The 27,097-nt window shown below is 47.7% G+C and overlaps 1 protein-coding gene across 1 annotated transcript in view; it reads left to right on the plus strand.

Annotated features, from left to right (window-relative positions):
* SRSF12 (serine and arginine rich splicing factor 12) overlaps positions 1-26,799 on the plus strand; it is a 36,468-nt gene extending 9,669 nt beyond the window's left edge. Inside the window, exons 2-5 of the mRNA XM_069606511.1 lie at positions 3,618-3,722; positions 13,421-13,524; positions 13,877-14,003; positions 26,038-26,799. Of these exons, the coding sequence (XP_069462612.1) occupies positions 3,618-3,722; positions 13,421-13,524; positions 13,877-14,003; positions 26,038-26,311 (610 nt within the window). The 3' untranslated portion in view covers positions 26,312-26,799. The remainder of the gene's footprint in view (positions 1-3,617; positions 3,723-13,420; positions 13,525-13,876; positions 14,004-26,037) is intronic.
* The last annotated feature ends 298 nt before the right edge of the window (positions 26,800-27,097 follow it).

The raw sequence follows: 27,097 nt of genomic DNA on the forward strand, positions 1-27,097 counted from the left end.
AGGGTAATGCTTACCTAAAGTCTTGTCACTCCTGTGAGGCTAGGGTGGTGATTTGGGAAGTTGCGAGTTCGCCCATACTGTTTGCCCAGGCCTAATGCTGGAATGCATCTATGGAGCCTTTTACGAAGTCCCTGAGCACTCTACTAACTCTAGTGTCTGTACGTACTTTTTAGACAAGAAATCCTCTGGAACTCTGACTTTCCTGCACCTCATCCTGACCTGCCTACTGTTGGCCACTGGACCACAAGTATCCCCTCCCGTCCCCACTTTCATTTTTTACTTGTATATTATTTTACAATTTTTAGTGTACATATTCCACATCAAAAACAACCTCAAATAGCAACTGAAAGCCCCCAAAAACTCAGATGCTTGCTTCTATAAATGGCAGCAGAACGGACACTTAACAATACAACCCACTGTAGCACATTAGTCCGGTGGAACCATCTCTACGTAGTTGGGCCAGTAACAGTACTTAAGGTAGCTCTCTTGTTTGTCATTGTGATCTCGCCCCAACCATTTCTCCAGGACCAAAGCCCTGAACCTTGCACCATACTTGTCCCCTTCCACTGTCTCTCCCCTCTACTCAACCCAATTCCTCTTTGCTTATCAATGGACCACACTCTTCCTGGAACATTCCCACATGGTCCTTCACGATAACCATGAGCTTATCTATAGATATCCCTTAACTTCGATCCCAGACAGCACTATCTGGTACTCCCAGGGACTTCCACTTTTGCACCAGCACAACCCTACCCGCTCTAAAAATTTCTCCCCATAGTCTTGGGAGCCTCGCCTCTCCCCAATCCAGGGGGGGGGGCCTCCTAGTAGGTTCTGGAGGGGTCTGGATCTAGAGGGACTCTGGTAACCTTCATCCAACTCAGGACCTCTGACCGAAAGGTCTGAATCACTGGGCAACCCACCACATGAAACTGTGAGGCTCCTTTCCACAGGCCTGTTGACCGAGCAGGGAGGAGCCGAAACATTTTGGAGAGCCTGACTGGGTCTCTATGCCATCTGTGCAGGACCTTGAAATTATGCTCTATATTGGATGTAAACAGATTACCATGGAAGGAGACCTTAAATATCTTGCCCTTTGTCACCTCTGGGATTTCCCTCCCCACCCGCAGCCCCCTGCCCCTAGTGCTTGAAGTCCTGTCTGTTTCCAACCTCTGCTGTGATCATAGCTCTATATAGGCGTGAGAGGATTCCCCTGCGACCCTGCGCAGAAACCAAGACCCCCCCTCGAATTGAGTAGAGTTCTTAGTCTGTTCATAATTCTAGTTTCTTATTTATAACACATTTAATACCCTGAGGTTTCTAAGCGCAGACCCAGGGATTGAACCTGTGTTGCTCCCTGTCGTCTTGTTTGCAAGGCGATCGCGTTGACACAGAGCTTATCCTCTCGTCTGTGAGAAACCCTCTTACCCTGAGATAAAAAAAAATATGCTGGGCAAGGAATAGATGTCTATCTGTGAAAGACCCCTCCAGAAACAGCAGGCCTACCCTCTCTAACTTACGGTCAGACCAAATCTGAGAATGACAGTGGCCGTGCTTAGCTAGGTCTAGTGGGGCCACCATACTGATGAAAGTGGGATAGTGTCCCCCTTCTGCCTCGAAGATAACTCATGCCCTAGAATAGGGAAGCACTTCTAAAGTAAGGCTTCTGTCGGCGTCTGTTGCAAAATACTTACTTGCTATGTGTTAGTGCTGTAACTGATAATCTCGGAAACAGAATAAGTTGGTGAAGTTCTTACTTACCTGTGAATATATTACTGCCATTCTGAAAGGTATAGAGTTAGTTACTTGCCTTTGAATTGTGTTCCTCTATTCTAGAAAGTAACATAGTTGGTAACACTACATTATTCCTGAAACTGGTGTAACTGTGTACTACCAATGGGGGCTTAATCACCTTGAATAGCATACTGCCTATTCTAAATGTGTAATACTGAGTTCTTATTTTTGAAGTGCATACTGATATTCTGAAGTAATTCATGTTATTTATTGTAATGTACTCTTTAGGTGTAACTATATTATTCCTGAAACTGAATAAGTAACATAGTTTACTATCAATTGGGTCTGCTTACCATGAATTAGTCATTCTAAATGCTATATTCTGTGGTTTTACTCCCCTTGAATAGCGTACTGCTATTCTAAAAGTAGTTTCTGCTTTGGCTTACTTGCCCTAACTAAGTATTGTGATTGTTTTTATTGTTTGACTTCTAGTACTTTCTATTTGCCTGTTAATATATAAATGAAACCATTATTTGTGTTTCTTTCTGCCATATGTAGTTCTTTTTACCGCTCTACAACCATCTCTTCCCTTCGGATCTATGTGATCACCGCGCCGACCGTAACTGCGACGGCCAAAATGCCGACGCCAGCGGCGCGGTGATCATATGGATCACTGTGCCCCTTCCCCTGGCCTGCATTACCCCTCACCCCCACCCCACTTACCTTTAGGGCAGCACATGCAGAAGTGTGCCGCACGTACTCTGCGCTCCCTGCAGTGTCAGCTCCTCCCACTAATGTGGGTTGGAGCGGACGACGCAGGGTGCATTTTTTTTCTTGCTTGCCCCCCCCCCTGTTTACGAAATGGTAAGCAGGGGCCAACCCCGACTGCTATTACTGTGCCCAGGAAGAGGGCCACCCCCGCAACCCCCTCTCTGGGCGCAGTAAATGTCACCCTCATTTTGTGCACCTCCTAAATCGCAGTGACTGTGGGGGCGCACAAACGAGGGCAACATTTTTGTACAATACCTTCCCTCCTAAGATAAGCCTGGCTGCTCTGTCATTGCTTCCAACATACCAGGTGGTACAGCCTTATACTAAGATTTGGAGTTTCTGTATTGCCCAATGGAAAAGTCCTAACACCCATCACTATCTGACTACAGGCCAGTGGGTTATGGGGACAATTTCACACACAGCTTGGTGGGGGGGGGGGTGTCTTTCTACAATCAAGCTTGCTACCATGACGGTATGTAATATTTAAAAATTACATCCTGGACATATCCAAATAATGAAGGTTGCTTGTGTAGTGCTGTCCAGTAGCTTCATTTAGCAGTTTACTCATGTATGTTTGTTACAAATTGCCACCCCACGTTTTAAAGTAGTAACCTTGATTTTAAGTGTTTTTTACAAAATGTTTGCTCTATTTACTGTGAATATAATTGAAGACCAGGCTTATTTTCCCTTTTACGGTGGATGTGGTTATGAAACATGTTTAAAAATGGGCCTTACCGATCTGCTTTATCGGATGATAATGGACTGGGCCTGCATAAGATTGGTGGACCTCAGTTGAAAAAATATATGTACGAATACCTTCAATATAAATACTTTGTACAAACTGCTACAGAGGTATAGTTATCGACCCCTAAACATTTGACTTGCCCACCTCCTACTACAGTTGCCCTGGCAAAAGGTTTTGGTCAAAGACTTTGGAGAGGGGTGTAACAGAACCCCACTCTAATATAGGAGGTGTGTACTTAATCAAGTCCTGAGGTTATTGAAGGGTTGAACATTCTGAATAGATTATAGAGCTACGTTATGCTTATTTTGCAAGACCTAGAAATCTCAAAGCAGACTGATGCCATCTTTACCTTATTTCTGAAACAATTCAGGCCTGAGGATTTGCGTCGGGAGTTTGGTCGATATGGCCCAATAGTAGACGTGTACGTTCCGCTTGACTTCTACACTCGTCGCCCAAGAGGATTTGCTTATATCCAATATCCTTTATTTGTGTAATTATGTTTGCGTCAAAGTTAAAACTGCTTGTGTCCTAATTAAATGTATTTATTTCTTTGTCTCAGAAAATGTAAAGCACTCCACAGTATCTGTCAAGAGTCCCAAAGTTTGAATGAACCTGTTAGATAGAATCCAAGCATAAAGCAAGCAGGCAAGACAAAAGACACCTTTGAAGTTCCAAGCTTCAAGGAACAAAGAGGGAGGGTGGCAAGAGATAAAAATGAAAGCTGGAAGAGGGGACGCCAAAGACAAAGCCATGACCAGGTTGAGGCTTCGGCTTTCCGAGTTACAAAGTCAAAGCCAAGTCTGATTTGGTTGGTCGTACCGCTCTTGTCCAGTCCATCTTGCAAGCCATAAAGAGTAAAGGTCAAGGTTTCAAGATCAAGTCAAATTGAGGTAACTTGCAAAGTCTCCTTTTTGTATCCTATTCAGTCTTTTTATGTTTAGTTAAAATGTTGTGAACTACCGTTGGGGTGGGGTGGGGCTGGGGGGACGGGGAGGGGTGTGTGTGTGTTCTGTCTCCTTTTTATAGATGAACAATATTCAAAATGTTTCAAGTTAAAGGTCTTTGGTTATTTGTACCATGGTTGCAAAATTAATAGCGTGATGTTCTTTTCTGAACATAACTAGTTTGTTTGCTGTATTTCATGTTCAATTGATTTTAGTAGCAAGGGTAAATGTTCCCAGCGTCCACTCCGAGCCACCCCCTTCACTGACTTGTTACTCTGCTCTTTGCCCATTCTGGAATTAATTCGTTTAAAGCTTCCAGAGTATAATACACGTGTAAGACCTCCACGATCCACTGAATTGAAGACTGCAGAGAGATCGAGGAGCACAATCAAAGGGAGATTAATCCATCAGAATGTGGATTGGCTTCATCAGCGCCTGAAGTATGGCTTTCTCTATTACAGCTCATGCATGCCCCAGATTGATGGGCATGGAATGAGACATGAAAAGGGTGCTTTTGCACTTGCAGAGGTTTACCAGGGAAGAAGGGTAAGCTGGGGGTGGGATGTACAACAATATTTTGGGAATGGCTTTGAGAGCTTCGGGGATGGGTTTATCCAGCTAGCTAGTAGGTACCACTGAGGCTAGAAATGTTCAAAATTCCATACAGAAACCGTGAATTTAGATCGAGGGGTGATTTACTAAGTGGTTGCTTCGGCATGTTGTGAATTTTTAATACCTTTTTGCAGGGGTTATAATTTCAAGTCAAACCCACTAGTTGGGCATTAATGATGTGAAGAACTGTGCCGGCAAATCATTCCTTATCCGCTAGGAGTCAATTCACAATCTTCAATTGAGCCGTGGGAGGGGAGGGACTAGTACCATGTTTCACCAGTGTGTAAAGTTATTTGGCTTTGTTCTTTGCAGCCTGAATTTTTACTATGGGGCGATCTTATGGTTAGTTTAAATGTTTGGGCAAACCAGTTATATTAATGGTTCTCATACCACGCACTGTTGCCACCTGCATGTGTTTTAATAGCCGGAATTTGTTGTACATAAATTACTGAAGTGTCAAAGAGGCCTAGAATATCTAATGGCAAAGCAAGAGTTCCAAATCGGTCACAAAGGGAAGATTGGCAGAGTTGGGAACAGCAATAATTCAAATTTGAAAATGCATTGAAGCAAATCGGAATAATTGAAACAAACTTGCAAGGCTATTTGGTGCAGGTTGTTTTTGGGGGAAGAAAAATGTAAAACCTAAATTGCAATCGCCAGTAGCTGGAAGAATCGGGTCCTGAAAATGGCGTAGACGGGCAACAAAGGATTTTTGGACTTAACACTGTAGTGCCTTATTTTGAGGATGGGTGTAAACATGGAATACCAATGAACGAAGGGGCAAACCGGTTTGGGCGGGCGCACATACCATTGTATCTTCACATTGGAATACCATTGTCTCGGGAGGATAGCTCAGCGGCAACGTGCTCGCCTTGGAATCAAGATGATACGAAGCAACAAGGGTTTGACCCCTGGGTCCGCGCTTAGAAACCTCTGGGTACTAAGCGTGTTATAAATATCATATCGCATACAAATCTGCATGAAATCTGAAACGCCATATTGCTGATTTCAAAGTGATGGCCTAGCAGAGAAATTAATCGGACAGACAGCAGAACTTTGAGGAATTTTGACCCAAAGGAAATGTCACCCAAGCAGGGCAGTGACTCTTCACATATGAGGAAAGCCAATTTTACACCATCCTAGAAATACCTAAAGGTGTGGAAAGTAGGATGAGCCAAAGCAATAGATTTTTAAAAAAAGCACTGGATTAAAAACAGATTACGTGGGGGGGGAGATGAGGTATAATGGGCTCTGGACAGTGGTTGGAACTAAGAGAAGCATTCCGTCTTGAATGAGACAGAATAGTTAAACATGTTCATTAAGACGGGCAAATAAAAGAAGACTTCGCTCTAAATGGGTGAAATGGGCTAAACTATTGGATTAGCTTGATCGGCCACTGAGCAATGGGGTATGGGGGATTAGTGATAATTAACTGTAGTATGGAAGGGAGGGGCTGCGGAAGGGAGGGGCTGCAAAAGGAGTAACAAATGTATTAAAGTGTTTAAAGAAGCACACAAGCTAAAAAGATGACAGACCTAACATCCCCAATGAATAGCCTTGAAAAGGTGGGGGGCCTTGGAAGGGGGGGGATGTGGGGGGGGTCTGCTGGAGGAAGAACAAATGGACAGATTCCTGATGGAAATGTTACTACATGGCCTAGAACTTGGCAGGTGTGCATGTTATAAATCCCAATAACCCATACGTTTAAGAAGACTTATACAGAAAATTAGTTTTGCTTCAAGAGCTTGGGCTAGAATTTTTGAAGATGGGGAGTTATGGAAGTGTGGCGAAATTTAGTCTTAAGAGGCCTGGGGTGAGTTGGATATCATAGGATTCAAGCAACCATTTGAGCTTCTAGAAGTCACCACTGCTGGGACATTCTGCTTACAGGCAAGTAACCTCTTTTGCCATGGGTACGTTCATTTAAAAGGACTCTGCATTGTATTCATAACTCCACTCAAACGTCAAATAAACCAGCAAATCTACTATGCATGGCACGCTACAAACTAACATATGCAAAAAACAAGTTTCGAAGGGATTGTGTCCTCCGACGTATTCCTTATCTTAGATATCTCCTTCCAGCTCTGCTGTCCTCGGAAAATTTTTCTCTACAGGACGGACGTCGACGTCCCTCGACAGCCGCCGTATCGACGTCTACGTCATCCTGCCTATAAAAGCAGCGTGCAGCGTCCGTTCCTCAGTTCCGTTTTTCCGCGCTTACTCAGTGCCTCGGAATACCGTTGCTCAGTTTTCAGGTTAATCCTATTTACCTCAAGATATTCGATCCGTACTCGATGTCTTCTTCGTCGGAACCGACAACTCCTCGGTCCGGCTTCAAAAAATGCTGAGATTGTGGGGAAAAAGATGTCGCTGACTGGCCCTCACAGAGTTTGTCTGTGGTGTTTGGGAGCTCATTGTTCGGAGTGCAAGGACTGTATGTCCATGACAGCTAAAGCCCTGAAGGAGCGTAGGGGGAAGCTGGAGAAAGGTAAGACTTTTAAAGCTTCTTACTCGACGAAGTCGATACATTCGTCTCCTCGTCACCATTCGCGCTCCAGGTCTCGGAGTGGGTCCCATCACTCCTCGAGATCGAAGCACTCTAAGAGGAGACGACTAAGATCCCCTTCTCCGTCTTCCTCTTCCTCTGTTTCTCCAAAGAGAATCCCTTGCCCCACGAAACATAGTTCCCGGGCTGAATGGGAGGAATTCCGCAAAAATATGTGCGTCTTCGAGAAAGCGGCCCGACCCCCTCGAAGGCTGCCGAGAGCGATGCTCTGGTCGAAAGACCCGAAGGTCAAAAACGCAGCGAGTCGCAGTACCCGGCGAAGGAAGCTTCTCGAGCGCGTCTCGAACCCTCGAGTAAGGCTATGACCTCAAAACCTTCTTCGAAGGTTCCATCGACGCCGAGGTCGGTGTCTTCGACGCCGTTGTCGAAGGGACCTTCGACCACGGGTCTGTCGACTCGACACCAAGAAAAGTCACGGTTACGACACCCAGTGGCTATCCCCAGGTCCTCGATGGCGTCTAGGTTGTCGACTTCCTCGAGCAGAATCCCAATTCTGTCGGTCATCGAGGCCTCTGCCTTTGTTTTCGACGCCACGCCTGAAGCCGTCGACGACATCGACGTTTTCGAGGCCGATTATGACAAGTTTGGCACCCTCTGCCTTGGAGATGGGGTTTACAGAACAATTGAGAACTATGTCCTCAATTAGGGAAGAGGGTGAATTGTCTGAATAGGAAGACACATTTGAGTTGCAGGGACCTGCAACCCCAGTTAGAGAGGAGTTATCCTCTGAAGAACGCAGGTTAAAGGATTTTCATGATTCCTTACATGAGGCAAGTCGGTTGGACACTTTCCCTGAGGTGGAATTTGCTAGGCCAGACCCGGGGGAGCATGCTGAAACCCCCTATAGAGCCTTAATGGCCAGGATCACAGAGTTTATGGGGTGGTCTGCACCTTCAGTCTTTCCAACAAGATGACCTCATGGATATTCTTGACAAAGGCCCACAGGAGGATCCTATAGTGCCCTTGCATAAAGCTCTTCAGAGGAAGATTATGACGAACTGGGAAACCCCAGATGTCGTCCCGGCAGTAAATAAAAAACTAACTACAAAATACAGGGTATCTTCTGCAGACCCAGAGGTTTTTGTCAAAACACCCATCCCCAGAAATTCTGGTGGTACAGGCAGCATCTTCTACTGATGTCAAGACTGCTTACCCTACCGTCCCACAGGACAGGGACGATAAAAAATATGATGCTATGGCAAAGAAAGTCTTTTCAGCATGTAGCATGGCGTTAAAATCTGTTAATGCTACTTGCACCCTTGCTAGGTTCAGCCATACACTTTGGGAGTGTGCTTCTACAGCGGCTGACTGCATCCCGGAGGGAGAAGAAAGGGAGGCGTTCCTGAATATCATACAGGACGGTAAAGACGCTATTTGCGAATCCCTCCGGCATTGATTCGGCTGACAGTATCAGCAGAGCAATGGCGGCAAGTACAACAACAAGGAGATTCGCTTGGTTGAGAGTCTGGTTTTGCCCCAGATGTGCAAGCCAGGCTCTTGAACATGCCATTCGATGGCTCTTCTTTGTTTGGGAAAAAGGCGGATGACAGTTTAGAGAAACTGCAAACATCAAAAGCAGCAGCAAAATCCCTAGGCGCTGCAATCCGTCAGACACCTTTTCGTCCCACAGGAACCTCTGCGAGGGGCAAGTCCTTTCGCTTCTACTCCGCATTCGGAAGAGGTAGAGGACGACCGGCTCAAAGGGGACAAAGAACTACCCGAGGTGGACGGGGTAGATATTCAAAAGCCGCAGCAACAGCAGGTGCCTCTTTACCATCTGCATCAGCCGCCCCAAAACCACTCTGAGGACTTCCTTCACAGGACACCTGTAGGAGGCAGGTTAACTCAACATCTGGCGGAATGGCAGGCTATCACGTCAGATGCTTGGGCATTGGAAACAGTTGCCCAAGGTTACTGCCTGCCTCTCCTACGCATACCTCAGTCATCCACCGGGGATCAGCTCTCAGAAAGCTCCAGATCCGCTCCTCTTGCAGGAAATTTTGGACCTGCTAGACAAAGGTGCCATAGAACCGGTAACTGTAGTGGAGAGGAACAAGGGCTGGTACTCCCCTTGCTTTCTCATTCCAAAGAAAGACAGAGGACTGAGACCCATCTTGGACTTGCGAGAATTGAACAAATTCCTCAGGAAAGACAAATTCAAGATGGTCACTCTTTCTCAGATCCTTCAGGCCCTTCAGTTCCAGGACTGGTTGGTATCTCTGTACCTTCAGGACGCTTATTTCCATGTGCCTATCCATCTCAAACACAGGAAATACCTGAGGTTCGCAATTGGCAACTCTCATTATCAATTTCGAGTGCTGCCATTTGGGCTGACCTCCGGCCCGAGGGTCTTCAAGTTAATGTCGGTAGTGGCGGCAATTCTAAGGAGGGGAGGGATTCACGTCTACCCCTACCTGGACGATTGGTTGATCAGGGCTGTATCTTCGGAACAGGCTCAGATCCAGCTAAATCACGTTTGCCACTCCCTTCACAGACTGGGCTTCTCCCTCAATTTAAAGAAGTCACAAATGATACCATTGCAGAGACTCCAGTTCATAGTAGCGATCCTGGACACTTCCCTGGGAAAAGCCTCGCCACCAGAGGTGAGGGCTCAAGATATTCTACAGATGGTTACCAAGTTCCAAGATGCCCAACGTCTCCCAGGCTTCGACTTGTTGAGGTTGCTAGGCCTCATGGCATCCTGCATTTTCCTAGTGCCAGAGGCTCGCCTGAGAATGAGATCCCTCCAGTGGACACTGAGGACTCAGTGGTCACAATTCTCAGGGAGAATGACAGATCTTCTTCAGGTTCCCGACAGGGTGGCTCGAGAACTTCAGCGGTGGGCCTGTCGGGAGAACATTCTGAAAGGAGAACAGTTTTGGCAACCCTGGCCGGAGATAACAGTAGTCACGGATGCCTCACTCACGGGGTGGGGAGCCCACGCCAACGACTTGACCATCAGCGGTCGTTGGTCTCCATCGGAGTCCAGACTACATATCAACCTGTTAGAGCTGAGGGCCATCAGACTTGCGCTGAAGGCGTTCCTGCCAGCTGTACAAGGGAAAAATGTCCTGATAATGATGGACAACACAGTGGCCATGCATTACCTCAACAAAAGAGGAGGCGTAGGATCACTACCCCTGTGCAGAGAGGCGATGCAGCTCTGGTTTTGGGCAATCCAAGAAGGAATCTCTATTGGCAGTTCACCTAGCCTGAGAGAAGAACTTGACAGCGGATGCTCTGAGCAGGCAGAGCACAGTGTCCCACGAGTGGGAACTAGCTCAGGAAGTCCTTCAAGAGATCTTCGCCCTTTGGGGAACCCCTCAGGTGGATCTGTTCGCCACCAGCGTCAACAGGAAATGCAATCTGTTCTGCTCAAGGGAATTTCCCCCGAGAGGAGCTCTGAGAGACGCGTTCATAGTGGACTGGGAGTTTCCGCTTCTGTACGCGTTCCCACCGGTCCCTGTCATTCCTCAAATGATCAGGAGGTTGAGAAGATTCCGGAGAACCATGATCCTAATTGCCCCGGATTGGGCCAGGAGAACGTGGTACCCGGACCTTCTAGATTTGTCCATCTGCCCTCCAATTCGACTTCCACTCAGAGAGAACCTACTCTCACAGAAGGGAGGTCAGGTTCTCCATCCAGACATCAAAACCCTCAACCTTGGCTTCTGAAAGGCTGAGGTACAAGGATTGGGACCTCCCTGATGATGATATGCAGGTGTTGCTTTCGGCAAGGAGACCAGCAACAAAGTCTTTATACCGCTGCCGTTGGAGCAGATTTTGCAGCTGGTGTAGAGAACAGAATATCGGCCCCTTTTCATGTGGTACACCAATGGTTTTGTCCTTCCTACTATATTTGGCAAATTCAGGCCTTCAAGTTGGCACCATTAAGGGCTATCTCGCAGCGCTATCCATCTTTAAGCGCACTGCGGAAGAACCATCCTATTTCAAGTTTACCCTTGGTAATACAGTTTCTAAAGGGGTTAACCAACGTTTATCCCCCAAGACCATTCCAGGTTCCCCTATGGGATTTAAACTTAGTCCTAACTTTCCTGATGGGCACACCTTTCGAACCACTCCATTCTTGTTCGTTAAGATTCCTTACCCTTAAAACTGTTTTATTAATAGCACTTACATCTGCTAGAAGGGTGAGCGAATTACAAGCTCTTTCTTGTAAACCCCCTCATACAATCTTTCACAAAGACAAAGTTGTCCTGCAAGTGAAGCCTAATTTCCTCCCAAAGGTGGTTTCTGAATTCCATATCACTCAGAAGATTACCCTACCATCTTTCTATCCTCCTCCGGGGGAAGAGGAATAGAGGTTACACAGGCTGGACCCTAGAAGGGCTTTAAGTTTTTACATCAGTAGACTAGCCAGGATAAGACAAGCAGACCAGCTGTTTGTAGGTTACACAGGTCACAAACTGGGCTTACCAATAACTAAGCAGACCATTTCCAGATGGATCATTCTAGGCATTTTGGAATGTTATAAACTGGCAGGGAAAGAGCCCCCTCAAAACCTTAGGGCTCATTCGACCAGAGGTATTGGTTAAAGACATTTGTGCGGCCGCCACATGGTCGTCGGTCCATACCTTTTGACGATTTTACAACTTGGATTCCTCCTCCAGTCAAGAGACTAGGTTTGGAAGGGCTGTACTGCACTCTATTCATCAATAGAAGACAGCGTGAAGTCAGTACTCCCACCTCCAATAATAAAATACTGCTATGGGAGCCTATCTAAGATAAGGAATACGTCGGAGGACACAATCCCTTCGAAGAACAAGTTACTTCTTACCTTGTAACGTTCTTTCGATGGGATGTTCCTCCGACGTATTCCTTATCGACCCTCCCATCCATCCCCGCAGTTCTACTTCCCTTGTTGTTGCAGATTACGCTCCTTCAGGGTGATTAGTCTAGTCCAGACAGAAATACTGTGGGCTACAAAACTGAACTGAGCAACGGACGCTGCACGCGGCCTTTATAAGCAGGATGACGTCGATACGGCGGCTGTCGAGGGACATCGACTCGGCGGACGTCGACCCGCAGCGCCCTCTAGAGAAATTTTCCGAGGCCAGCAGAGCTGGAAGGAGATATCTAAGATAAGGAATACGTCGGAGGAACATCCCATCGAAAGAACGTTACAAGGTAAGAAGTAACTTGTTCATTCGCCCAGTTGCCACCTGGAACACTCAATAACCCCACAGCAACCTGCATCATCGCTTTTCAAAAAATCAACAAAAAAACAATACCTCCTGTGCCATGTATCCCAACCACCTTCTTTTGTCCTGTAAAAATGTGACTTCTGTTTCATTGGCTACCTTTTTGAACCTTATGTTTCTCAGAGACCGCCCTGGGTTGGCCCAGCGCTTGACAAATTAAATAAAATAAGAAAAACAGCGATTATCTATGGTCTGAGAATGTAAAAGGCTCTAGCAAGGTGGATTTGCTTTTAATTTTGTGTAATTAATTTGGTGACCACAATGAGCAGTCTGATAGTTAAACTTTTTAAATTAGAGTGTGAGTTACGCTGGTTCTTATATTTTCTGTCTTTGATCTGGCACTAAACCAGCACAGAAAATAAGTGAACCACTCCTAACCTCGTAACAATTGATAATCTGCTTCTGTTGTGCACAAGATAGTACCACAAGCCAATAAGCATCCAAGGATGGATGCAGCAAACCAAGTGTACAGTGTTCTCAGTATTTCACAATACCATAGTCTTATTGCCGAGTAGACAAAAGTGGGCCAGTTTGAGATAAGAGTAAATAGTTTTCCAAGAATGAGGTTCTGAAGGAGCCTGCAGCTAGTCATGTTGGAGGCTACACTCGACATCTTTCTGTGAGCAGGTACCTGTGCTGCTTTGTGTTCACGATGGGTCAAGTGCATTACTTTCTTACTGGAGTATGGGTGCTATGTTAGACAAACCTGCTTCATTGGTGGTGGTCTAAAGTTGGCCGGATTTGAGTTTGTTTTTTTTTTTTTTTCTTGGTGTTGCTTTACTGCATATACTTTGTACAGAAAGTTTCAGTCTCCTTAACAGCCAGCCATATTTGAAGATGTTCGCGATGCTGAAGATGCCTTGTATAACCTCAATAGAAAGTGGGTGTGTGGCCGTCAGATTGAAATACAGTTTGCACAAGGTGACAGAAAAAGTAAGTGATTGTCAATGAGAATTACGTTGCTAGCAAAAGGCATGGCCCGCTAGGTTTTCGTCTGCCACAAATGTCTCAATGTAATGCTCTATGTGGCGGATTTGTGGCATAGCGAATTCCTATATGAAACTACCATTAGTAGATCAGGTTAAACTGTATATTGCATCATTGCCCGATTACTAAATTTAAAAATCGGAATTAAATTTTGGAGAATATAATTTGCTTCTGCCTGTAAATGTCAAGTCACCAGTAGATGGCGCGATATAAATTAAGCAACCTTTAAATTGTTACAAGAACCTTTTTCATATTACTGTTCTGTGGTTTTGTATTCCAACCGTTTTTTTAAATGTAGCTCCTGGTCAGATGAAGTCGAAAGATGATAATTCTCCTGATAGAAGGTCCAGAAGTCGTAGTTGGAGGTCACGTAGCCGCAGTTGCTCATGGGATCGAAGCCACAGAAGATCATATAGCCCAAAAGAGTGAGTCAAATTTTTTAACGCTGGTCATCGTTTTTTTTTTTTTTTTATAGCCTTAGGGCATGGGTGCACAACATACGGCCCGCGGGCCAGTTGCGGCCCGCCATGCCCTTTTGACCGGCCCGCGAGGCACAAAGACTTTCCTAATGGAGGGCGGAAAGTCTTTGTTGTCTTCCGGGCCGGTGAAAACACTGGCCCTCATTGGCTAGCACACACACGCATCACGTCGCTCCTACGAGCCGCGTAATGCGTGTGTGCTGCACCAATGGAGGGCCAGCAGCACTACGGCTGGCGTGGCCCATAAGGCTTGATGCCGGAAGGCATTTCAGCCTTGGACCATGCCAGCCGTAGTGCGATTCCAGCTTACCTGCCTGCCTTCCAGCACGTCTCCGGTAAGTGGTCTGTTTGTGTTTGTGTGTCGGGTTTGTTTTGCTTTGTTTGTGTGTATGAATGTTTGTGTTTTAATTTATTTTGAGTGTATGTTGAGATGCGGGGGTGGGGGGGTGTGTCGGATGTGTTTGAATGTTTGTGTTTTCATTTATTTTGAGTGTATGTTGAGATGCGGGGGTGGGGGGGTGTGTCGGATGTGTTTGAATGTTTGTGTTTTAATGTATTTTGAGTGCATGTTGAGATGCGGGGGTGGGGGGGTGTGTCGGATGTGTTTGAATGTTTGTGTTTTCATTTATTTTGAGTGTATGTTGAGATGCGGGGGTGGGGGGGTGTGTCGGATGTGTTTGAATGTTTGTGTTTTAATGTATTTTGAGTGCATGTTGAGATGCGGGGGTGGGGGGGTGTGTCGGATGTGTTTGAATGTTTGTGTTTTAATGTATTTTGAGTGCATGTTGAGATGCGGGGGTGGGGGGGGTGTCGGATGTGTTTGAATGTTTGTGTTTTAATGTATTTTGAGTGCATGTTGAGATGCGGGGGTGGGGGGGTGTGTCGGTAGTGTTTGAATGTTTGTGTTAATGTATTTTGAGTGTATGTTGAGATGCGGGTGTGGGGGGGTGTGTCGGTAGTGTTTGAATGTTTGTGTTTTAATGTATTTTGAGTGCATGTTGAGATGCGGGGGTGGGGGGGTGTGTCGGATGGGTGGGGGGGTGTGTCGGATGTTTATGAATGTTTGTGGGGGTTCGGGTCTGTATGGGTGCATGTTTGTGTGTGTGCTGAGTTGGGGGGTGGGGGATTTGGGTCTGTATGGGTGCATGTTTGTGTGTGTGCTGATTTGGGGGGTGGGGGGTTTGGGTCTGTATGGGTGCATGTTTGTGTGTGTGCTGATTTGGGGGGTGGGGGGTTCGGGTCTGTATGGGTGCATGTTTGTGTGTGTGCTGATTTGGGGGGTGGGGGGTTCAGGTCTGTATGGGTGCATGCTTGAGTGTGTTTGGGGCATAGTGTTTGGTTGGGGGTGAGCGGGCCATGGGGCATAGTGTTTGGTTGGGGTGGGAGCCATGGGGCATAGTGTTTGGTTGGGGGTGAGGGGCCCATGGGGCATAGTGTTTGGTTGGGGTGAGGGGCCCATGGGGCATAGTGTTTGGTTGGGGGTGAGGGGCCCATGGGGCATAGTGTTTGTTTGGGGTGGGAGCCATGGGGCATAGTGTTTGGTTGGGGGTGAGGGGCCCATGGGGCATAGTGTTTGGTGGGGGCCATGGGGCATAGTGTTTGGTTGGGGTGGGAGCCATGGGGCATAGTGTTTGGTTGGGGGTGAGGGGCCCATGGGGCATAGTGTTTGGTTGGGGGTGAGGGGCCCATGGGGCATAGTGTTTGGTGGGGGCCATGGGGCATAGTGTTTGGTTGGGGTGGGAGCCATGGGGCATAGTGTTTGGTTGGGGGTGAGGGGCCCATGGGGCATAGTGTTTGGTTGGGGGTAGGGGGCCATGGGGCATAGTGTTTGGTTGAGGGTGAGGGGGCCATGGGGCATAGTGTTTGGTTGGGGGTGAGGGGGCCATGGGGCATAGTGTTTGGTTGGGGATGGGAGCCATGGGGCATAGTGTTGCACTCCAAGAGTGAACTCAATAATAAAGCTAAAACAGGCACAGTTAGGAGATGTACATCCTTTGCTTTTTTGAGGAAACCTGACTCAACGAAGGCCATACTCCTCTTGGGTAACCCAAACAGCAAACTATAGCAGTCCAAAATAACGGAATGTCCAATCAAGGGTCAATAAAATATATATAATTTAATTAAACAGACGATATACAATAACTAAATCGAAATAAATGATAGCAATGGAAAATGTGTAGTACAAAATGTAAGTTTGAAATGCAATAAAAATCGTTACCCCTCAAAAACATATCTTTTTCAATGTGTTTAATACAAATTGGGGGTTGAAAAAGCCTCCTGACATGTCCCGTCTACCGCCCCGCCCACTTTTACTTTTCGGCCCACTATAGCCCTCATGTAAGGTACTTTCGGCCCTCTGTCAAAATCAGTTGTGCACCCCTGCCTTAGGGTTTTGCTGATGTAAACGGTTTTGTTTGGTCCACGGTTTATAGCCTAGGCACTTTGAAGGCCATTGCAGCAGGATTGGTGTCTTCTATGGACAATATCTCTCCATAGGTAGGAACCTGGAACACTTAAAAAGAAAAATCAATTTAAAAACGTTTTTAAACAGCATTTTCAGGGAAATCTTTGATATAAATCTCTGAAGTGGGGGAAACAGCACTGCTTAAAATCGTACTCTTGTAATCCTGCCCCTTTCCCTCCATCCCCCAAATTGTACTACTAACTTGCAGGGAAAGAACAGGGGTGCTAACCTGGGGCAAGTGGTTTAAAACTAAAAGCCTAGAAGTACATGATTTTGTTGCGCAAGTAACCTTTTCTTTCTCCAGCACTGATATCCAGGTTGTAATCGCTTGATTTAATACTCGAAAACTATAAACTGAACTACAACGCCAGTAGGTGTTTTACATGGAGAACATTGCACATCAGGAAAGCTCCTAAAGGGATGCAGCGTCACTAAAGCATTGTATTCAAAGCTTTAAAAGGGGTATGACAGTTTTTACCGAATGCTCGTCAGCGGTGAGAGGTTACTGTCTGAGAGATGTTTAGTGTCTGTGAACCCAAGGTGTTTGCCCTCCCTGAAATAAAGCCACACAAAGTATGTCCGTGTGTGCCAAACCTGTGAGTTTGAACTGATCAGCACCGAAGCTACACAAAATCTTGCCACATAACTGCTATTCAAGAGTCAACAACTGAATGGAACTCTCAAGCTTCTGTCTAGCCTTAAACTCCATAACCACAGTGCTCATGAATCGCAAAATCCTCTCCCCAACTGACTACGCCTCCTGCCACCTTGGACCATACGCAAACCACCTAACATGTGGAAGTTATATACGTACCACATGAGCTGCCAAAGCTCAAATCTTTGACTTTGTCCCCTTCCACAAAATCGGTGGTTGACCTGGTCTTGTGGTGCTGTCATTTAGTAGACCTTGTAGTGGCCGCTCTGAATTAAACGGAAACCTGAGGATCCCCCCCCCCCCTCCCACCACCCACCAAAAACTACATAGACCCACTTTAGCTCTGCTACTTAATCGCCATCTCATGTTTTGAACTTGCCTTCCCTTCTATCCCACTAAAATCTCTGCCGGAACCTCGCACAGGCAGCCAAGTAGCACAGTTGCGCTCTACAATACCACTTTACATAATGTTAGCTAACATGAGACTTGTCTTGTCACCCCTAAAACACGGAGAGTGCCTAAAAAATGTTGTCCTCAGGATTTTGAATAAAAAGCTTAAAGCCACCTGTGAAAATGCTTAAGGTGGATGAATACAGGTCGTCTTTTGCTTCTACTAGCCCCAACTATGGCCATGTCTCTGAGACATGACTGCATATTTGAAGTGTCTTGCGCTGTGAACACTTGGCCGATTATTTTCTTTATTGAACCAAACGCATAAAGAGCAGCTATAATTTCATACACCCACAGGACAAATTGCATTGTTAAAAGGAATTCCTTATAAAGGTGGTGCGCATTATATTCAGAATGGATGGAAAGTAACCCTCCCTGAAATAAAGTTGAAATAATTCGGAAAATAAAAACGAAATGCTTTACTATCATGGTGTTTCCCTAATGCTGCTAGGTGTTTCCCTAATGCTCCTAATTTGCAGTATTTACAACCTCACGTGTGCACGTTTTTAAGGAATATAAATCAAATGCAGGTCACGCAGGAAAGCCACCTGATTGCTTAGCGGAAGAGCAGTGTAAAGCTGCACGCGTTGGCACTTTAAAAAGTGACAACAGTGGACATGTACACTCATTAATGTGTAGTAGAACGTTCAGGGGATGAGTGGTTCTCCAGCATGGGGTCTGGCATGGATTCACATGCTCATGAATATTCCCCGTCAGGCTGGGAATCCTCGGTAAAGAAAAAATCGGTATCAGTTTCGTTTCTGATCTGTCTTTCTTAGTAGTAACTAATCACTGATCTCTGGGTCATACTGCCCCCAGCCAATGACTGCCCTCTCCCGAAGCCCCGCCACCTGGCTGGAGAAGGGCACAGCAAATGAGAAGGCGAAGAAGAAGTCTGGGCAGGCTTCGAAGTCCTTTTGAGGGCGCCCCAGCAACGGGGGCCCAACTGAAGGCCAAGCACTGCGAGTCCGTGGGCTCCGGGAGCGCCGAGGTCGGGCTCTTCGGTTGCCAAGCAGGGCGCTACTTCCCCGGCACGTTCGACCACGAGCCAGCGCTCTGGGTCGGGGAAGAGGAGGTCCGAGAACCCGGGTAGGCCGCTGGAGCGGACCCGGTCGATCTCGAAGGGGGAGCGAGGCGTTGACCCCCCCCCCCCCCCCCCCCACGGCGAAGGCCCAGGATGCACCCAAGGTGGTGAGGGCCTTCATCCACCCAGCTAAGGCCTCTACCGAAGTGGTCTCTGCGACCCCGGCAGAGCCGGCTGAGACTACGGCAATGGAAACGGCCTCTGGGCCCAGTATCCCTGCCGCCGCGGAGGGAATCCTCTTTCCTGCCCATCGCTAAGACCCCTGTGAAGCCCCCGGCTGAAAAAGGGGGGGCGGTGGCTGTTACAGACTCGGAATCGGGAACTGGTGGAGACCGAGAGGGGCCTCAACGAGAGGTCCATAGGCCTCAACGAGAGGTCCATAGGCCTCAACGAGAGGTTCGAGAAGGTTCAATCCCAGGGGATGGTCCCTACTGACGTGATCAATGTTAACGACGAGGACGACGAACAGGGCCCACGGGAACGGCCATCCCGTCCGTCGCAGCCATTGCCCGAGCCGCAGGATAGCTCGGTGGCCATTTTGTTGGCAATCCAATCCTTATGTACCGAGATGGACGAGATTACCACGCACCCCAACGGAGGAGCCAGAACCAGGCCCGTCGGGAAGCCCTCCGAACAAGCGGAGGAGAGCCCACCCTGCTTCGCCCTTCGTGCCTGCGAGACCGGCGGACCCCTCATCCCCCTCGCCGGGAGAGGATACGGCGACTGACTTCGGCGGCGATGACAAAGCGGACATCCCGGCGTCCCCAGCTGACGAGGTTGGCTCTTTCCACGCCATGATAACCAGGGCATCCGAGCTCTTCCAGCTCTGCCCTGAAGAACAGAAAAAGGAGGGGTTTATGTACCAGCGACGAGAGGCTAAGAGGAAGACTGTCCTCGCGGTGCCTTTACTCGACATCTGGGACGAGGGGCTTGCTGTCCTCAAGAACCCTGCCATGACACCCGCCAAGAGGGACCGGCACGAGAAGAAGTACCGAGTCCCCGAGGCCACCCCCTTGTGCCTCAGGGCCCAGCCCACGCCGGACTCGGTCGTCTCGGCAGCGGCTAAGAAGAAGGCAGCGGGCGCGGCGGCTTCAACTTCCACCTCCCCGCCGGACAGCGAGGGTAAGAAGTTGGACTCTATGGGACGACGAGTCATCTCGGCGGCGACTACGTTTAAGGCGGCCAATGCCTTAGCGATCGTGGCCCGCTACGACAGGGAGCTCTGGTTCAAGATAGCTCCCCTGCTAGATTTTCTGCCTGATGACAAAAGGGCGTAGGCCCTAGAGATTCTGCAGGAGGGTGAGGTGGCGTCGGATCACGCCATTACGGTGGCAACGGACATTGCCAATACTGGATTTCGCCAACTGGGCCACGGAGTTTGCCTCAGACGACGAGGATGGCTCAAGGCGACAGACTTTCGCCAGGACGTCCAGACCAGAGTGTTGGACATGCCGTTCGACGGCAACAACCTCTTTGGTCAGGCAGTGGATGAGTCTCTACAGGCCATCAAGACCGACTCTGAGACTGCCCGGGCCCTTGGGGTGCTTCAGCAGCGACGGCCCTTTCGGAGCTCTGGAGGCAGACGGGGTGCCTTCAAAGGATCCTCTTCCCAGGAGGCCTACAGAGGTCGCTACAAACAAGGGTGTTCCCGCCGTCGTCGGCAAGGCCGCCTCCAAGCAAGAATGACCCGCTGTGTTGCCGGGCCCCCACCGAAGCACCCCGGTGGGAGGCCGGCTGACGAAGTTCGGCGTGTGGGAGTCCATCTCCGCTGACCTTTGGGTGTTCGACACCCTGGCCAACGGGCACTCGCTGGAATTCCAAAAGAAGTGCCCTTGCATTCCTCCCCTGGCCAGGAAGGGGAAAATCATGTCCCTCAACTGCTGTTGGAGGTAAGGGCGATGCTCAAAGGTGCCATTGAGCTTGTCCCCAGGGGCTCCGGTGTACTCAAGGTACTTCCTCGTCGGGAACAAGACAGGCGGTTGGCGCCCCATCCTGGACCTGCGCCGCTTAAACAAGTACATCAAGGCACAGAAATTCAGGATGGTCACCCTCCAGCACGTGCTGGGATAGCTGGAGGAAGGCGACCCATCGCTGGACCTGGAGGATACTTACTTCCACATCCCCATTCTAAGAAGGCACAGGAAGTTCCTCAGGTTTGTGGTTCCAGGACGCCACTACCAATTCAGAGCCCTACCGTTCGGATTAAAGTCGGCACCCAGGGTTTTCACCAAGTGCCTGGCGGTGCAGCTGCGCCTGCAGGGGATCCACATCTACCCCTACCTGGACAACTGGCTAATCTGGGCAAGGTCAAGGGAACTCGAGGATCGTCGAGTTGCTCACGGAGCTGGGGTTCTCCAACTACCCCAAATCCCACCTGGTTCCGTCGCAAGTAGCACTGTTTTTGGGGGCAAAGCTCGATACAGTGGAGCAATTGGCCTCCCCTTCAGAGGAGAGGACAATACCATCCTGGGCAAGGTACGGCAACTGTTAGCCACGGAAGTGGCCAGGGTGAGGTCCATCAAGTCCCTTCTCGGGATGATGTCCTCATGCATCTACCTTGTACACCTTTGCAGACTTCACATGCGTCCGCTGCAGGAAATCCTCGATGCCCGCTGGTTTCAGGCGGGGGGCTGCTTCGAGGACAGGATTCCCCCCCTCGACGAGGAGTTCCGTTGGGCGATCCTATGGTGGGGTACCCGGGCTCACCTCACGACGGGCACGGACTTTCAAACCCTGGCTTTCAGGAGACGGTGACTACGGGTGCCTCTCTGGAGGGTTGGGGGGGGCCCACACCAGAGATCTCCATGCAAGAGGCCTTTGGCTCCCGGAGGAGAGGTCTCTTCACATCAACATCTTGGAGCTCCGTGCAGTGTTCTGGGCGCTCAAGTCGTTCCTCTGTCCCTCAAGGACAAAGTGCTGAGGATCTTCACCGATCACACCACCACAATGTTCAACATACGGAAGCAGGGGGCGCCAGATCCCCAGCCCTATCCAAGGAGGCCCATGATCTGTGGCACTGGGCCGTCGCCCAAGGGATGTTTCTGGTTCCCTTCCACCTGGCAGGAATAAAAAACACCATCGCCGACTCACTCAGCAGGGAGCTGCGCTCGTGCCACGAGTGGGAACTGCGCCAGATCAAGTGGATCGACTCTTCCGACGATGGGCAAACCCCAGATCGACTTGTTTGCGACGAACTCAAGTGCCAGAGGTTCGCCAGCCGGTTCCCCCAGCCGAGGAGCATGGCCGATGCTTTCTCGTTCCCTTGGGACAGCCTGTTTCTATACGCGTTCCCTCCATTGCCGTTGCTGCTCTGCCTCATCAACCAGCTCAAGAAGTCCAGGTGCAGGATGATCCTTGTCGCTTCGGCGTGGTCGAGGCAGATCTGGTTCCTGGACCTTCTGGACTTGTCAACGTCCCCGCCAGTCAGGCTGCCGGCGGACGCGGATCTTCTCTCCAGAGAAGGAGGCGCCATTCTACACTACGACCCACAGTCACTGAACTTGCAGGCCTGGCTCCTGCAGCACTAGAGTTTGGAGGGTACGATATCCCGGCTGATTGCAGAGAGGTTCTTGCAAAGGCCAGGGCGTCCTCAACTCAAGTGTTACGGTCATAAATGGAAGAAGTTCTCTGGCTGGTGCCGTGCACAGAAGATTAACCCTCTGCGGATTACGGCACCTCAAGTGCTTCTGTACTTACTGCTGCTGGACTGGCTCACGCCTCCATAAAAATACATCTGGCTGCCATCTCCCGATATACCAGGACTACGGGACGGGCCTCCTTGTGGTCTCATCGCCTGGTAAAGGAATTTATGAAGGGACTATTCCAATGATCATTCCCGCCGGTGAAGGCCCCTGCCCCGGCGTGGGAACTTAATGCGGTGCTGACCAGGCTCATGGGGGAGGGGGGCCATTCGGGCCTATGCATTCGGCACCTTTGAAGTTCATGGAAGACAGCGTTCCTCGTGGCTATCACCTCTGCACGACGAGTGGGAGAGATTCAGGCCCTATCTTGCAAGCCTCCATACTTGACTTTTCATGACACGAGGGTGGTGTTGAGGACGCACCCCTCCTTCATGCCCAAGGTGCCAACGAGCTCTTGCTGTTACCAGTTTTCTTTCCGTCTCCTTCGACTCCGGCCGAGAGGACTTTGCACTTGCTGGATGTAGCTAGAGCGCTGAAGTTCTACGTGGACCGCACGAAGAGTTTTCAGAAGACGTCACAACTGTTTGTGAACTTTGGGTCTGTGAATCAAGGGAAGGCTTTTTTGAAGACTTCCATTTCCAGATGGCTCTCCGGCTGGATTATGCATTGTCACCGGTTGGCAAATTGACCGCTGCCCAGCCGTCCGAGAGCCCATTCGACCAGAGCGATCGCTGCTACCACGGCGTTCCTTTCTGGTGTGCCCCTGCTGGACATCTGCAGGGCTGCTACGTGGAGGTCGATGCACACCTTCACAAGATTCTACTGTGTCGATCGGGAGTCCAGGGTCAGCCAAGCAGTGCTGCGCAACCTGTTCGCTTAAGATGAGCCTGGTGAGGAGGCAAGAGATGCTTAATGTTGAGTTGTTGTATTGCTTAATGTTGAGCCTGTTGCCACCTCCCGTGGTTGTGCATGTGTATACTGCTATGTATTCTTTTATTCATGAGCATGTGAATCCATGCCAGACCCCGTGCTGGAGAAGGAACAAGTTACTTACCTGTAACTCTTGTTCTCCAGCATGGGTCTGGCGTGGATTCACATGCGAACCCTCCCACCTACACCTCTGCGGCTCTTCACTTGGTCATACTGCCTCTTGGCGTGCTACCAAATCTGAGGATGGCTGCCAGGGGCGGGGCTTAGGGAGAGGGCAGTCATTGGCTGGGGGCAGTATGACCCAGAGATCAGTGATTGGTTACTACTAAGAAAGACAGATCAGAAACGAAACTGATACTGATTTTTTTCTTTACCGAGAATTCCCAGCCTGACGACGGGGAATATTCTATTCATGAGCATGTGAATCCATGCCAGACCCATGCTGGAGAACAACAGTTACAGGTAAGTAACTTGTTCCTTCACCTACATTGTCAAACAATACACTGTTCAAACGAAAAGGAGTTGACAGGCTAGCATTAGGGAGCTGGGAGCATGGGCAGGGGGGGCGGCATTGTTTCAGTAGTTCATCATACTTTTTCACAGAACTTTTAAGATTGAAGAATTAGGTATTTTTAATCTGTCATTTCTGAGTTTAGTTTTAAATGGAACATACTGTTTTACAAAAATAAAATGTTGTTCCTTAATAATACTGCTACTACCGGTAATGTGCCTTTTAGTAATCTTACTGCTCCACATACCACCAGTAACACTAGCAGTACTTAAGTAGACCTATTTGTTAATCAACTACTGCTAGTAAGTTGTATTACTGGTATTCCTATTGGGAGTGCTATATCTATTAGCAATACTAAAGCAGCAACTTCTGATAGTAGCGGCTCTAAAAACTATCAACCCTAGCAGAACGACTTTCAGATGGCACAGCTACTAGCATTAGATGTAGTACTAGCACAAATAGCAGTATCCAGGTTACTACCATTTATCAGTAGTACTATGACTACTACCTCCAATAGCAGTACTCTTGTTTAAATGGACTATTTTTTGGCAATAAATAGTTCTAGTACAAGCAGATGCACTAATTCAAATAATGCTGCAGTAATGGCAGTGCTACTAGTATTGTTTCTGCCAGTAGTGGTAATACTGGAAGTAGCATTACTGGTAATGTTGCTACTAGTGTTTATTTGTAGTAAAACTAAACTTCGACTGGTACTACTGATGGTAGCAGTATATTAGTTGTACAGGTACTGCTAATAGTTGCACTACTGATTTTATCCTGGGGCAGAATTGGTGGGAAGGCTTCTTCTTAAAACAAAGTGCCATCTTTTCCTTTGCTGCTATAATGGATCGACTAGGCATTACATATTTCTATTTGAGGAATTGAAAGACACTCCCAAAATGGAGAACAATTATAAATATGCAATAAATAAAACCATAGCAAGAGAAGTATGTACAAACATTTTGAAAATTGATAGATGCGGAATGAGTGGGAACCACACAAGTCCCTGTAATGTAAAATTCGATTTTGTACCACTTTATTTTACCTGCTCGGTTTTGATGTGGGATATTTATACATGGAACCAGCAAAATACTATCCAAAGAGGATTGCCTTCCTAAGTGGGGGTCAGTTAGCACTTCTAGTTAATTGTACTGCATGATGTTTGATATAGATACACTTGTGTGTGAAGTACAACGCAGACCCAGGCACTAGTATTCTCACATGATCCTGTGGCCTTGAAGACCACCCTCCCAGAGCAGCATACCCCTGCAAAACAGTAAACTTAATGAATCAACCATAGCAGGTTTCATTAAGTTAGAAAGCAAGTCAACTAGACAGCCTCATCCATTTCTTAGACATGTAAGCTGATACATGCATGTACACGGTACCTCTCCACCAACAGTTGTCTCGCACTAGTGAGAGCACTAATAATGTCCAGACTTGACTACTCAGACGCAGGACTACTGTATGCAGGAGCCAACAAAACGGTACGGAACAAGCTCTACAAAATAACTGGTTAAGAACTGCCTTAAGCATACCTAGGAGAGATCACATCACAAACTAGAAGGAACCATACATGGCTCTCCATCAAAGACTGGATCCAATACAAACTATTATCCATTACCCACAAATGCCTAAATAATGCTGCACCATAGTACTTGAAAGACAAAATCATCATGAAAACATCATCCAGACTCACAAGTACAGCCAACTCCCACTGCATCATAGTTCCACATTTCAACCCGAAAAGAGCTGGTGGCAACAGCTTCCCTGTGCAAGCAGCCAAAGCTTGGAACGCTCTCCCAGTTCACTTGCGTTCAAACCAGTCCTTCCAAAAAATGGCTGTAATAAGAACGACTCCAAGAATCTGGCTGCTCAGAGCTCTATAATCTAATAAACATCCCTCTTGCTCCACTAGTATAGGTATATTTGTATGTGATGTAGGCTACTTTACTGTTTCGCACTGATGTTTGCCCATATCTGGTTCATATTTTCTGCCACCATTACTTGTATATTCGCTGCTGGATACCCTCAAACTCCTTCCTTATGTGTATATATCTAACTTGTATTATCAACTGTATTGTTTGTATATATCATTTGTATTATCAACTGTATGCCACTACCATGTTAAGATGTCTTGTAATGCACCCAGATACCCTAGGGTCTGCTCTATAAATCAAACAAATGTTGTACAGTTTGCATTTGTGTTGTACATGATGCCGTATTCTTCTTGGATTGTTTGCAGGTCAAAGCGCAAACGACATTCTTCCAGTCATTCACGATCACGCTCAAGGGGGCGCTCAAGAACACCGAAAAACTCTCGGTCAGGAGGTCACTCCCGGTCAAGATCCCGATCACATAGACGGAAGTCTGCCTCAGGAGCCAAGTCACGTTCACATCGAAGACATTCAGGCTCGGCCAAATCCCGCTCCAAATCTCCACGTGGGCATTTCAATTCAGCTTCTAAGTCCCACCACAAGAAGAACGCAAGGCACACCAGTTCCAGTTCTCGCTCTTGATCACAAGCACCAAGCTAATCATCCGTCAATATCTGAGGAAGACTTGATGGATGATGCTGTTGATTTAACTTTCAATGTAGTAACAGAACACGTTAAACTCTCGTTTAAATCTTATCTGAAACAACCTAATGCATCCAAATTGTATCCCACTTGTCTCTCCATTAAATAGACTGTTTGTAATCAGTACCACGTGTTTCTAACAAATACAGGACAACTATTGTCTATCCATAGTGCTGATGGAGGTATGCCAGGAGCTGTGCTGCCTATGGCAAAGTCTTGTGTGGGATTTTTTGTAAACTACAGCTTCACCTTTTCCAGTTTCAGGAAAAGGTAGCCTTAGTGTTGCGAACTCGGAAAGAAGAGTAGAATTTATTGTACAGTAGTGCACTGCTTAGTTTGCTTTTAAATGCTGCACGTATTTAGAAGTGCTTCATTATAATAGGTTTGTAAGTGTTGTCTACTTTCGTTTTTTTTTATTCTAGAGAATTGCACTTCCTCTTCTCCTGGAAGCTACCCATGTAACACCTCGCTGTTTTGATAGAATTTGACATCCGAGCACAGCAGCCATTTTTTCCAGCTACTTTCTGACAATAAATTTTAAGTGAAAAAAACATGCAATTGTATAATTTTTCTCAGAGCTGCATATTTCGCAGTTGTAAGAATGTTTTCAAATGTTAGATTTTTCACATGCTGATTCAGCATATTCACTTTCCAGTTTCCTTATTTTTACCTTCGCTTTTCGAATAATTTGCTGAAAATGCCTGCCTGATTTAGTGAATTTGATCC

The sequence above is a fragment of the Ambystoma mexicanum genome, chromosome 4p, assembly GCF_040938575.1.
Source record: "Ambystoma mexicanum isolate Mex_15411 chromosome 4p, UKY_AmexF1_1, whole genome shotgun sequence".
NCBI lineage: Eukaryota > Metazoa > Chordata > Amphibia > Caudata > Ambystomatidae > Ambystoma > Ambystoma mexicanum.